The sequence below is a fragment of the Pistacia vera genome, unplaced genomic scaffold (assembly GCF_008641045.1).
Source record: "Pistacia vera cultivar Batoury unplaced genomic scaffold, PisVer_v2 Contig36, whole genome shotgun sequence".
Lineage (NCBI taxonomy): Eukaryota > Viridiplantae > Streptophyta > Magnoliopsida > Sapindales > Anacardiaceae > Pistacia > Pistacia vera.
In genome coordinates, this window is record NW_022196179.1 from 399315 (window position 1) to 413185 (window position 13871).

At 31.9% G+C, this 13871-nt stretch overlaps 1 protein-coding gene across 2 annotated transcripts; it reads left to right on the top strand.

The window, feature by feature from the left end:
• The first annotated feature begins 7967 nt into the window (after window positions 1-7967).
• On the top strand, window positions 7968-10633 carry LOC116139949 (transcription factor bHLH123-like). Of its 2 annotated transcripts, none has more exons than XM_031425594.1 (7): window positions 7968-8450; window positions 8595-9219; window positions 9343-9459; window positions 9596-9661; window positions 9792-9851; window positions 9960-10013; window positions 10114-10633. In XM_031425594.1, the coding sequence occupies exons 1-7, from the start codon at window positions 8140-8142 to the stop codon at window positions 10261-10263; spliced, it is 1383 nt and encodes a 460-aa protein (XP_031281454.1). In that variant the 5' UTR covers window positions 7968-8139; the 3' UTR covers window positions 10264-10633. The 2 variants fall into 2 exon arrangements, with proteins under 2 accessions (XP_031281454.1, XP_031281453.1); XM_031425593.1 differs by having other exon boundaries at window positions 7982-8450; window positions 9792-9857.
• The last annotated feature ends 3238 nt before the right edge of the window (window positions 10634-13871 follow it).

A 13871-nucleotide genomic window follows, 5' to 3' on the forward strand; every position in this document is an offset into this window, starting at 1 on the left:
GGGATCAATGGGAGTAAGGTTTGAGAGGTTTTGGTAAGTGATGGTCGGTGAAGAGAATAATGGTGGTGTGAGATCGCAATGATGTCGAAATTGAAAACAGAATATAAATTTAATTAGTAAAGTGGTATTTTAAAAGTTTGTGTTTGAGAAAGTGTCATTAAACAATTATTTGATTGGGAAAAAGTCGTTTACTCGTGTAAATAATATAAAATGATTAAGCGTGTAATTACAGGATGTATGACACCATAAAACTAAAGCATATCTAAGCACTTTCTCTGAACTCCATATACAAGTTTGAAGTTACTTACATTAATCTAAAGTCAATTAAACACGTAAATTATAGTGTCCATTGCAAGAAAAAAGCTGTATTGCATTAAATTAAAGTTTAATTGGAGGGATAAAGAATTGTCTATTGAGAAATTGTTTAATAGAAACATCAATGATGAAAGTGAAGAAAGGAGAAATAGAAGAGGTGAGGCAGCTCCATTAAATCTCCTCTTCTTATAAATTCTTTATACAATCATGAACCATTTAAAATAACTCTCTTTCTTTAATTTATTATATGGTCCTCGTTTACAAAATATTATCATCTTCATGTGCATATAATTTCATTTTCATATTTATGGAATGATGTAAATATGAAGTCATGCTATTGCACTTACTTGTTAGCCAATTTAGAAACTGACCCACTTGCCTTGATTACTAGAGATTGCCAATAATTAAACACAATTAATCTCAAATCATCATACTACTTGTAATTTCTCCCTAAATTTGGTGGAGAAACATGTGGTTTGGTTTTAGTTTAATATTTTATGGCATTTCATTAAATCAAATAAACATTTTTATATATATTAATTTGAATAGACATTCTCAATGAATTTTTTTTTTTTTGTTTTTGGTCTTATGAATATATATTATAGCATAATAAAGGTAAAAGACAAAGGAAATAATAATTCACCGACCAAGAAAAAAAAAAAAAAAAAGAAATGACAGTAAAGTAGTGTTGCCAAAAAGCAGATGAGGACAAGCAAGAAACAGGTTTGAGCAAATCTTCAAAATTTAATGATATTAATTTGTAAAAAAAAAAAATTAAGAAAATTAAGGTGTGATAAGTGGGTCCAATCCAAATGAAGACTAAAAGGAATGTTTCATCAAAGAGGGTCAAAATCTAAGTCAACCCACCAAGGGTTTGAATTTGTTTATCATTTATTATTTATTATTTTTTTTTTTTTTTTTGTGACAGACACATGCCCACTACCTCAATGTTTTTTTCTTATTCATTCACGCTTCATCTTGTTGAAACATGATGACCACCCTCCCCCCTTTTTTCATTTTAAATTTTGAATTCAATTCAACCCTAAGTCAATGACACGAACGGTCACATAACCCACACAACACACCCAATTTAATTAAAAAAAAAACTTTGTAATTAAAGAATAATTTTAATTATTTATATCATATTTAAACAATCTTTAAAAAGATCTATTTAATAGATATCTTGTTTATTTAATCCTTTCATTTGAAGTCGTCTATTTTCCTCCTCTTTGCTCTTCAACTTTAATTATGTGTTTTGTTGAAATATTTAACTGAATTAAGTTAATAATTTAGTAATAATGAGGAATAATAACATTTTGAGTGAAGAAATGAAGATGGAGGGAGTTGGTGAGGATAACTAGAATTGGGACAAGTTCCAAGATTAGAATTCCACATTTGTGAGATGGAAAGGTAGTTTAGACTTTGATATATATATTATTTTATTTTATTTATAATCAAAAAATAATCATTTCTTGGTGAGAATGTAAAACAACTTTTTAAATCCTATTATTTGTCACTAAACCCAATTGTAGATCTTACTAGGACATAAACTATGGATCTGCAATTTCTGCCTTTGTTTTTTAATTTTTAAATTAATTAAAACATCTCTATCCAAAACTCTTTGTCCCACTTGGCTACCCAACTTTCAGAAAGTTGCAAATATACATTTATTTTTTTTGGCTAATTCTTACAAAGTGGAAATCTTAGTTGGTTTTTGTAAGAAGATGGAAAGGAATGGCTATCAATTTTTTATTATTATTTCAAGATATTTAATAATATTTATCATTTAAAATATAAATTTAATAATTCATTTTTTTTTATATGTTTTGACTTTTAGTTATTTATTTGTTTGTTTTTTTTTTATTAGACCCATAGGTTTCTTTTAGGATTCATCAGAGTTCTTGCACATCTCTTGGTGTTAGTTTTGTTTATTATTATCTAACACTTAAATACATTAACCACATTTTTACATGGTTTTTTTCTTTGTTGGTTGTTAAAATGAGAATTTAATAATCAATTATCTACAATGATATTACTAACTTCTTTAAAAAAAAAAAAACCCTCTAAATTATAAATTAATGAGTTATTATTAAAAATGCTCAAAAATTCTGAATATATTGACTACCAAAAGCTATGAATAGAGATATTTTTTTTTTTTTTATCAGGCAAATGCCGACCTCATTAATTTCAAAAGTTATTAAATTTACAATTCAAAGAACAATAAACACAATTTATTGTAGTAAGTATTTCAATTTAAACCCAAACTTACTTTTTAATCTCCAACCCCTTGGTTTTAATAATAGATTTTTATATGAAAACTGTGCAAACAAAAGCTAAAAAAAAAAAACCCACCAATCTAGCCGTTGAAATTGGTCCAGCTGGTTCGTGACTCTATAAACAAAAGTCACCCAAAATTTATCAGTTGACAACATTTAAATGGTTATATTGATTGACCATATAATATTGCTTCATAGCTTTTCCCACAAATCACATCAAACTAACATATTCCTCTAACACAATTAATTAATATATCCACCAATAAATTAATCTAGTAAATTATTTAATTTCATGGTGTTTGACATTCGGAAAGAAGTAAAAAAAAATCAATTATGAAAACGAAAGTGAAGGCATGGTGATCATTACGCGGTGTTCATTTAGTCCTCCAAGTGTTTGTGATAATGTTTGACTTAAAAGATTTTTATGTTTACAGCAGAGGCAAGAGCCACGTTTCGTGGTTTGAAAAAATACAGAGAGATGGCCCAGCCAGAAATGAAATTTTAGAAGCCGTGTTTTGCTGCTGAGATGTTGAAAATTTTAAACCTTTTTTTTATGTGTGTGATATTGCTTTCAGAAGACCCCACTTGGCTTAAGTTTTTCGGTATCTCTTAGTTACTTACTCCTTTTTTCTCCTAATTCTTCTTTACACTTACTTTCTTTTCATTGACAATTTAAAGTTTTGTGAAACTGTAAAGCTTTGCTTTCTGGCTAGCTCACATTTTTGTCTCTATGCTATGCACACCACACCTTACACCACTCTGACATCACCTATACCATTTCTCAAGGCTTTCAGTTAATGGGTGTATTTTCCAGGGATTTAGACAGCCATCATTGAGTTAATTCTCTTCCATCTTTGTTGCTAGCGAATGATTTGCGGTACTGTTCAAGGTTTTTTTTTTTTTTTTTTTTATGATATTGGTGCTTTGAATTGTATACGTATCTCACTAATTTTGAGCTTATTAATACCGTAAACTAATGTTTAAGGTAAGTATAAATGTTGGCGTCCCAATATTGAACTAAAGAATCAAAGAAGGAACTTTCTTGACGTTAGACAACCCTTGAATAAGAAGTACAAAAACCCATATATGTGGAATTAAGATTAACAATTTTGAAAGAACTTCCCACAAATATATACTAACTAGTATACTTATATCTTTTACTACCATTATTTCTTATGGTGAAAAATCAAACAATAAAGATAGTTGATAAACAAATCTCAAAACTTTTTTTTTACAAACCCGATGACAGGGATAATTGTTTATTAATATCAACGGAAAAAATTCATTAAAATCAATATCAACTGTACGTTGAGTTTATGAAAAAAAACTTGTAAGATTCTTTTCAGCGTAATATTACCAAATCAAAACGGAAGATAAGAGATTCAGAGTTTTTAAGCTATTAACATGGTTTCATTATGTTTGTAAATGTATGGGATATATGATTAATCTTGGTTTGCAATACACATAAAAAAAAAAAAAAAAAGAATAATGATAAATGATAATTATTCTATTAGTACTTGAGAAACATTCATAATAAGTAATTATAATGATATAGAAAAGATGATTGATGTTATGATGGAATGAATGGTGAGATCCAACAAGCAGAATTTAAGCTCAGTACACCAAAATAATGATACTCATTCACTATTTATTAATTTCCCAATTAGGTATTATCAATTCATTATATTTATACATTGTATATAAATAATTAAAAAGATAGGGGCACATGCAATGAAAGAGATATCCAAAATTCTAATGATTCATTGTCAAGTTGTATTGAATTCAAGTAATGAAAATCATAATAATACATCTAAAGATTGTAACAGGTTCCTAAAATAGAAATCCATCCCCTCCTCTTACCCCAACACTCCACCCAAAACAACTTGCCATAACCCAAAAACACACATGTAAATGATAGGAATTAAGTTTTCTGTTCAAATAATGAACATACAGATTCAATCATTCTAATACATGTAAATCTGTATATTCATCTTCAAGTAATATACAAGTTTATTACGTATAAAGTTATACAGTAAAACCTCTTATAATGATATTTTATATAGGAATAATCTCACATAGTCATAAAAATTATAGTTCTAATTTTGGATAGTTATAAATAAGAATAAATTTTATATTGTAATAAGTTATAATTTTTTTAAATTCCGTCTTAAGAAAATGCTTCTACATAGTAATAATTATCTGTATATTGCCAAAAAATATTCAGATTTATGTACATTAAAAGTTTAAGATGAAAAAAATATTTATCTAAAGTATTTGAGTATTGATTTATACTTTAAAGTTGTACCATATCTTTTAACTTCCAGGTACTAACTCGTTAGCATAGATACCTTCTTGTTGAAACCAAAATACTTCTTATATTTCCGTACTAGAGGAATGACTATTTCCCACAAGGTTTGCTTATGACACTTTCCACCCAAATAGTTTCAAAATACCACTTTCCACCCAAAGTTAATATTCCATTACTACCCAAGCCGATTTCGGCGATTCTAGCTACGAAAGTTCTCCCGCACCATCATTTAAACTTGCGTCTCCTCTCTATAAAACCTCTCTCACTTCGCCACCCTTTCTCGACGATTACCGGTTACCACAAAGCTATGGTTTCTTGTTCATAGTTGGTTCCAACTGATTCCGGTGGATTATTTAATCGGTCACCACTATTCAATCCATTGGCATCCCACTATACAAAACGCCTCTCTCATCACTCTTGGTAACTCACTGAACGCCGACTGAAAAGTGAAGTGTATTTTAAGTATTAACAGAATATAAACTTTGGGGGTGAAAACTGGTAATTTGAATTTGGATGGGAGAGTGTCATTAACGCAAACCTTGGTTGGGAAAAAGTCATTTGCTCTTCATACTATCATTTTCATAATTATTTTTTTCTCTACTTGTCTATCTATAACAATGAATTAAAATTCTAATATATACTATTAATGTGAATTTAAAATAAAAATTAAAACAGTAATTTTGTACGTACAACCTCTATTAAATTATATATACAAAAAAAAAAAAAAAATCTTTCTCATAGAAAATTAGAATATACATCAGAAGGTGGACGATGAGTATTTATTTATTTATTTATCTTAATTTTTTTGGGAGGTGGTACGTGTCAAAATGGGTGGAGGGGGAATGATTAGGACGGAAGAAAATAAGAGGGAGGAGAGCGTCGTTTTCAGGGCTCTGATCTTAGGTGAACCGAATGGGAGAGGGAGGGAGGATGAGGTCCTATGTGTCTCGCACGCGTGCACGCCGCGTGGACCCCACGAGTTGACTTTCGCCAAAAGTCTTACTTCTAAGCAGACGCACATTTGATATCTTAGTCTTCTTTTAGTCTCCCCTTTGCGCCTTAATTCAACTCAACAAACCAAAGTCAATTGCCAGTCTCCATCTTTTTTATTTTTTTTTATTTTCTAGGTCAATCTTGATTGTAATTATTCAATTAATTACTTTCTAATTTCATCTAAATATGCATTTTTCTAATTAATTTCTTTCAAAAATGCTTATTTTATTTTCTAATTTAAGCATAATTATCCTAGCTGCATACAACATAGATTTTCTACATGGGCATTCAATTTTTTTTATTTTGGGATTGTTTTTACAAAAAAATATATTTTTAAAGCAATATTTGGAAAAAAAAAAAAAAAAAAAACATTTTGCAATGAAAAATTTCAAACTCAACTATTCATAGTACAAACTCAACAGATTGAACTATTACAAGTCCATGGTCTTGGAAAAAAACCAAACAAAAAATATTGGTAGTCTTGTCACAGAAATTCTAATTAGTTGCTTAAGTTGAAAAAATCCACAGGAATTGAAGGTTTTCTCCAGTTGGTCATAATTCGTGTTCTTCTATCTTTAAACGGCATGATTTTATTATTATGAGTGCTTGAGTTTTTCAATTTGGTTTCTCTTAATTAAGCTCCAGAAGAGAAAAAAATATTTTCTTTACGTATAAAAGAGGGAAACGTAATGCATGCATGGAAATTGTGGTTTATTTATATGTAAATATAAATATAAAAGAATATGGCAGACAAATTAATCCCATCAGCAAAAAATCAACTCCCATAGAAATTGTAAGATGAAAATCAAGTTATCTTGACGCCAAATAGTTTAAATATCTGATAATCAAAATTCCATTATGACTTAATTAAGAGTCACGAAAATTCAAGGGAAATATATGATTTTCACCTACCTCAGGCTCAGCAGAGAAACCGAGTCGAGTCATTCACCAACAAAATTTAAATTTGCTTTTGGTGTCAACTTCTTGATTACGTTTTGCTCTAATTATTTGATTATGATGATTTATCCACAGAAAAATTTTACACTTACTTTCTTGTGGGTTTTTGTGCTTGATGACCAATTGAATGCCAAGTGTGAAACCACCTCACCGTGTGTGTGTATGTATATATATATCCATGGGAGAAATAATTAACAATTGAGGTGTATTATTTAAGAAGTCTTGAGTTCGAGTTCTTAGGTGGTCGAGTGGTTCGATAAGGGCTCTTACCTATATTACTCAAGAGGTCTTGAGTTTGAGTCCTTCCTCGGTTACTAATAGAAATGACCATTGAAGCTTTTATCCGGACGATACTTTTAGAGTCTCGAAAGATTAGTTAACGTGTGTATAAATTGATCCGAACACCCTCGTAAAAATAAAAAAAATAAAAATCTAACAGTTAATATGATCTTATTTAAGATGGGATATATCCAACCTTTGATTATTATTAAGCTATTGTGAATGAAGAGATGATTATAAGAGAATTAAGCTAAGTATAAGTAATTTCATAGCTACAGATCGTAATCCTAAAGTTGTTAAAAAAAGTGGTAAAGTTAGAATGAATAACTGAATAGATACCGCTCCTCTTTCGTAAAAAGAACAAAGTGAGATTGGGCTGCGATCTGCTAAAGAAAACAAAAATTGTTCATTGAGTTTCTGGGGAAAAAACTCGTCTGCATCATTGGGCAATGGGCTCCATGTGCCTGTGGGACGCCAGTTTTTGGCATCAACTTATTTGGCAAAGCAAACCCACCATTTGTCTATTAAAGTAATGAAGCCGAATAAGAAAAAACACAATCAATAATAATCATATAATGAATATTTTCTCTTTTTTCAATGTTAAATACTGGGAGAATTAGTAAATTTTATGGTGTATATGATAAATAAATAAATAAATAAAAAAGAGCCCATTTGGAAAGAAAATAAAAACATAAATATCTGACCTTTTGGCATTTAATATTAAAAAATAAAAGAAATTGAAAGTGAAATGAGGTTTCTCTTTGTCTAATCACACCCTGAAATGTCAACCACATTCCGGTTAGTTCATTCACTTGAACAGTAACTTGAAACAGTTGTTGAAGCTTTGTATATATATATATACATATATATATTTTCGTAATATGCAGCGAATCGTCTCTCATCATTTTATGTAACCTTGAAACCTCCAAGAAACCAAAGCAAGAAGCTCAGTAATCTCAAACAAATTAAAACCAAAACAATCTTCCAAAAGTAGAAACCATCAAGCAAGCCATGGCAGACGAATTCAATACAACTACTAACTGGTGGGATTCTTCAAGAACCCGGTTTGATAACAGTGGATCTTCTTCTTCGTCTTCAGGTCTCAATAGCTTGGGGAGCTTCGGATGGCCAACTGAAATGGTGGATATCAAAGCTAGAACCTCTATAGATTCTTCCGTTTCGGTTTCCGGTAGTTCCGTGGTCTTTCAAGACACCCAAAAGCTGCAACAACCCCCTCAAGATTCTACTTCCCCCGGTGCCGACTTGCATATGATGGGTTTAGGCCTCTCTTCACCATCCATGGAGTGGAACCAAACGTTACTGTAAGATAAAAAAATGATTGTGGACTTGTATTTTATTCTTTTTGTTGTGTTTAATGGAAGCTTTGTGGCCTCATGTTTAATGAGATAAGGTATTGAATTATTGTTTAACTTTTTTATTGGTTTCTTTCCCTTTCATTTTTTCAGTCGGGGTGATAAATCTGAGAATAGTTTTCGCTCCATGCTTCAAGAGAACTTGAATTCGAGTGCAAATTATCAGCAAGAAACCGGGATGGGATCGACTCCAGTTCATTGGAGATCAGAGAAATTATTTTCCGGGGTGAGTGGAGATTCATCAGTGACGGAGTTCAAGCAAATCAACAGAGGCTTTTCATTAGATCAACCTCAGTTTAGTCCTCATGGCGGGAGCTCCAGTGACAGCACCGTCACATGTCAAGGTTTGCCGTCAACTTTCCAAATGGATTCATCGGCTTTGTACGGTAGTCCTTCAACTATTTTACAAGGAATATTAGGCGCGCCAGAGAATAATAATAATCAGCCACACCAATCTTCCATGAATTATCAATACGGCGGCGCAAGTAGCTATGCCATGAACACAAATCAAGAGCTACTTCCTTCATGGTCCAAAGTTCCTCAATTCTTGAGAACTTCACCACCAAAACAGCCGCCGCAACACAGCCAGCTACACTTCTCCAATAACGCTCCATTCTGGAACGCTTCCGCCGCTTCCATGAACGACGTTCGATCCTCAGGCTTTTTCCCAACGTTGCAAACACCATATGCAACACAAAACTACGAGGAAAAGCCCAAGGTGATTAATCAGTATCAACCATACGCATGATTTCTTTTTCTTCTCTTCTTAAGATTCATTCATGATTAGGGTTTCGAGAGTATTTGATTGGAACATTTTATTTCTTTGGTTAATTATGTTCAGCATGCCATATCTGAAGTGCGGGAGTCAAACACAGTGGTGAAGAAAAGTAACAGTGGAAGCGAAGCTGCATCGAAGAGGCCTCGAAACGAAACGGCGTCCCCTATGCCGGCTTTTAAGGTATTGAATTATTAATTATTAGTTGATAAAATTAAACTTTTCTTGATTTGAGATTGAGAAGAAGGAACTTTTAAGCTTTAAAATGGATTTATATAGAGAAAAGACATAGATGAGAATCAGTAGCTTTGTTCTTTAGGTGAGGAAAGAGAAGATGGGGGACAGAATCACTGCACTCCAACAATTGGTTTCACCTTTCGGAAAGGTAAATTAATTGGTTTCTGATGATGTTAAATTTTTTTTTTTTTTTATTCTTCTTTAATTCTGATGCTGAATTCACGAAAGATTCCTAATTTTATTAATCTCCTACTTGTATTGTGTATACATTTTGTCAGACTGATACTGCCTCAGTGCTATCCGAAGCCATTGAATACATCAAGTTCCTCCATGAACAAGTCAGTGTAAGTTCCATTAAAGCTTTGTCATTTTCATAATAATAATAATAATAATAATACTAATATGATATCATGATGACTTAACCATTTCGGAATAAATTATTTCAGGTTTTAAGTACTCCATACATGAAAAATGGAGCTCCCAATCTTCAACACCAAGAGGTATCTTTCTGTTAGTTTTCCCAAAATTAAAGCTTTAACATAATCATAGTTCTTTCAAATTAATGATCATAATATATGTCTTTTCTTGATTCTGATTCAGAATTCTGAGAAGTCTAAGGACAATGAAGGACCGAAACAAGATCTTCGAAGCCGGGGACTGTGTTTAGTACCAGTTTCAAGTACATTCCCAGTGACACATGAGACCACAGTTGATTTTTGGACACCGACATTTGGAGGAACATTCAGATAGAGGAAGAGAATTTGGTTGGAGAAAAAAATTTGTCTCATCAGCATGTAAACATCTTTGACAAGTTTAACCCTAGCCAAGCCAAGCCAAGAATGGGGAGTTGATATGAAGAAATTGAAGAAGAGAAAGCAAGGAAGCAAGAAGCAGAAGAAGGCTAATCTTCTCATGAAAAACTGTAGAAAGAAATCTGTAAAAGAGAGAGAGGAAAAAAAAAAAAAAAAAAAAAAAAGATTAGATCCCTCAAAGTGAAAATGCCATTGTTGGGGCAACTTCAAGGCAAAATGATGTAAGTTTGCCCAATATTTGGGAGGAATGGGAGGCATATGAATTGTTGTAATAATTGAAGAATTATGATGATTTTTAAGGTTGGTTATAGTGGGGGTTCTGATTTTAGGAAAAAGAAAGTTGTTAAGAGAGATTAGATTTTCTGATAAATTTGTTGTAGCATTATCATCAAGGTTAAATAATAAATTAATTAAGAGACATTCTTGAAAAGAGGTGGCATTGGCAATAGGGTAGCCAGGTAGCTTTTGTTTAAGAAAACCTTCAACTAGTTGAAGGGGAAGAGGGGAAGGAATAATTGAATTCCAGAATAGCAGTGAGTGTGGGGATGAGACTTGATTGGAAATTTCACTTTTGATTTGTTTATGTGTTTGGAATATATGTTAGTGGGAAGTCAGAAGGTGACCCACTTCACTCCTTTCAGGTTTTATTATTAAAATTTTTAACATCAGAAAAAATAATGAATGTGCAGATGCTATCACAATTTCCTTTTGTGCTTTTCATCCAATGGTCACACCACCTTCCATTGGAAGGTTAAGATACAAGCCAAACCCCCCTCTCTCTCTCTCTCTTGGTAATCGGAGTGTTCGGACCAGCTTGTATGCACCTCAACTAATTTTATGGTTCATTGAACACCCTATAAGCTCAAAAGACCATATAAATTATAATGTTATTGTGGTAAGTAACCCTAATAAAGTTTGAACTCAGAAACTCAAGGAAGTAAATAAAACTCCTTGACTGCAGGACAACCCCTTGGAGTTCTCTCGCTCTTTTTCATCTTTTAACATCTTGTTATCCATACATAAATATATTATCTTCATCTTCTCTGTATTTTTGTTTCAGTGGACTTGTCAAAACCATTCACACATATTTATATGGTCCTCATTTTATCATCATCATCATCATCACATCTCCTATATATATATATAACTTTGATGTGTTTTTGAATTCACACTTTATAGAGCTATGAAATATTATATATATGACTAAAGTAGTAGTAGGTGAAATTATTCTTGATGTTGAATATGAAAATATCAGTACTATAAACCATTTATATCAATCGCTATTATTTATTTTGTTTTTTTTTTTCTCAAATTTAATAATCTTATGTGGTATTATATGTGTTCCGACGCTAATTTTATGTTTTTTCATGTAAAGTTTGCATCAGAAATACACTATTTTTATGTTTTCTGATGCAAGTTTTGTCTCTGAAACACGCAATTTTTAATATTATTAATATAAAATGAATCTCACCATTATTGATTTTTCTGTAATATTTTGAATGAAATAGTAATAATATTCTTTTAAGATTATTAATTTGCAACATATAAATCATCTGAAAATTGGTGTTTTGAAGATGACATATATATATTCTTTGGGTAATTAATATTAAAAAGAAAAGAGTAAATTAATTTAAAAAAAGTGTGAGTGAGTGTGAAGACTAATTCAAGAATATTCCCATAAAGTGAAATTAAAGGGAAGGCATCTGAAGGAAGAAATAAAAAGCTTAATATATATAAGCACACTAATGATGAAGCTATCAAAAAGAAAGAACAAAAATAAAAAAGCAAAAGATCTTTCTTCTCAAATCTACTTCATTATTATTTAGCATCTCTTCTTGCTCCCACTTTCTCTCCTTCTTATTACTTTTCATTTGCACCCTTTTTTTTTTGAGATAACCAAGGGTGTTCAGGCCAGTTTACACGCATTTCTCAGGACCTTGAAACTAATGACTGGATAAAAGCTTCAATGGTCACCCTTATTAGTAATCAAAGAGAGACTCAAACTTAGAACCTCTTGCGTAATACACTCATTGCCTCAAAACTTGTGTTTCAATAACAGACCCTTATTTCTTGCAACAAAATCTTTCATCATTTTTTATTCTACTCTAGTCTTCTGCTATTCCTTGTGACTTTAAGATGACAAAAGATTGTTACTCTTCAAACTTTAGTTATGTTCTTCTTTGTACATTGGTTCCAAGATGAGTTTCAATACTATTGTTGGGAAGCACTTTTTACCAAAGCAATTAACGGTCAATTTGGCTTAGCTAATTAATTTCCCATTGAAAAAGCACTTCTTCTGCCCAACACCATTATTGAAGAATGGTGTGTAAAATGCGATATCAGTCAATCATGTGCTTCACATTGAAGTCTTCACTCAGGAGAAGAAAGAAAAATTCAACTCAAATTTTCCTAGAAAAAATCATAGCACGAGAAAAATATTCCCATTTCAGGATTTATAAGAGAATTAGATATTTTGGGTGGGTAGGGGCTTCTTAATTAGCCCATGATTAATTTGATTTGATTTGTTTTGTTTCATTGGAAGGTACTATTTTGTCTTTAATTTTGTTGATTCTAAGAAAATGACCTTAATAAATTTGATCACCTTCAAAGCCGTCTAGTCTAATCTAAATCTAATCTAATCATTTTTTGTCACTTAGTTTTGAAGCATATAAACATGATTGAGTGAATGTCCCAAGGAAAAATAAAAAAAGTTAATATTCCCTTGTAAGAATAAAATTAATTATTATCAAAGATATTGTAATTAATGACATTAAAATTCCATTGCCCTGTCCGTTTTCTTCTTCTGCAATCCAATGGAGAATTCAAGATTTATTCTGGTTATGAATAATCATAATTTATAGTTATTAACTACCTTTGGGTGGCCGAATGATTCGATAGTTCAAGTCCTTCTTGGGTTACTAATAAGGATAGCTATTGGAATTCTTATCTTACCGGTAATTTTAGATAGTGTTTTAAAACCTGGCTCGGCCTAGCAGGTTTAATCGGGACTCGAGAGTTTCATTGGGTTGAGTTAGCAATTTCCCTATTCACCAAAAACCCTAGAATTTGGAATGATGATTGACAAACAATTAAAGGCTGGAATGTTGGAGCTTTTGAAGAAAAAGCGTCGTTGAGTGCAATGGTCGTGACAGGGTTGATTTCCGGTGAGTAAATTGGCCGAAAATTGAAAAAAAAAAACCAACGGCAGCAATAGCCAACTTTCGCCGGCAATTAGTGAGGCTAACAGGAGTGGGGTGAGGTGGGTTTTGATAAGGAGGAAGAAGGCAGTATTATTGGGGTGATGGGGAGGGTTTTCGACACCGGCGTCGGTGAGATTTAGCTTGGAATGTCGACATCGGTGTTAGTGAGATTTGGCCAAAATCGAACCAATTTTGACCAGATCTTGAGTAGATTTTCTAGGGAATGGGCTTAAGGGATGATTGGGATTGCATCTGGGGTATCGTCGCAGCCAACTAGTCGTGGACCGATTTGTATTTGTGGCGTGTTTGCTAAATTTCAAACCTGTAGGACTTACTTGTAGTTTTT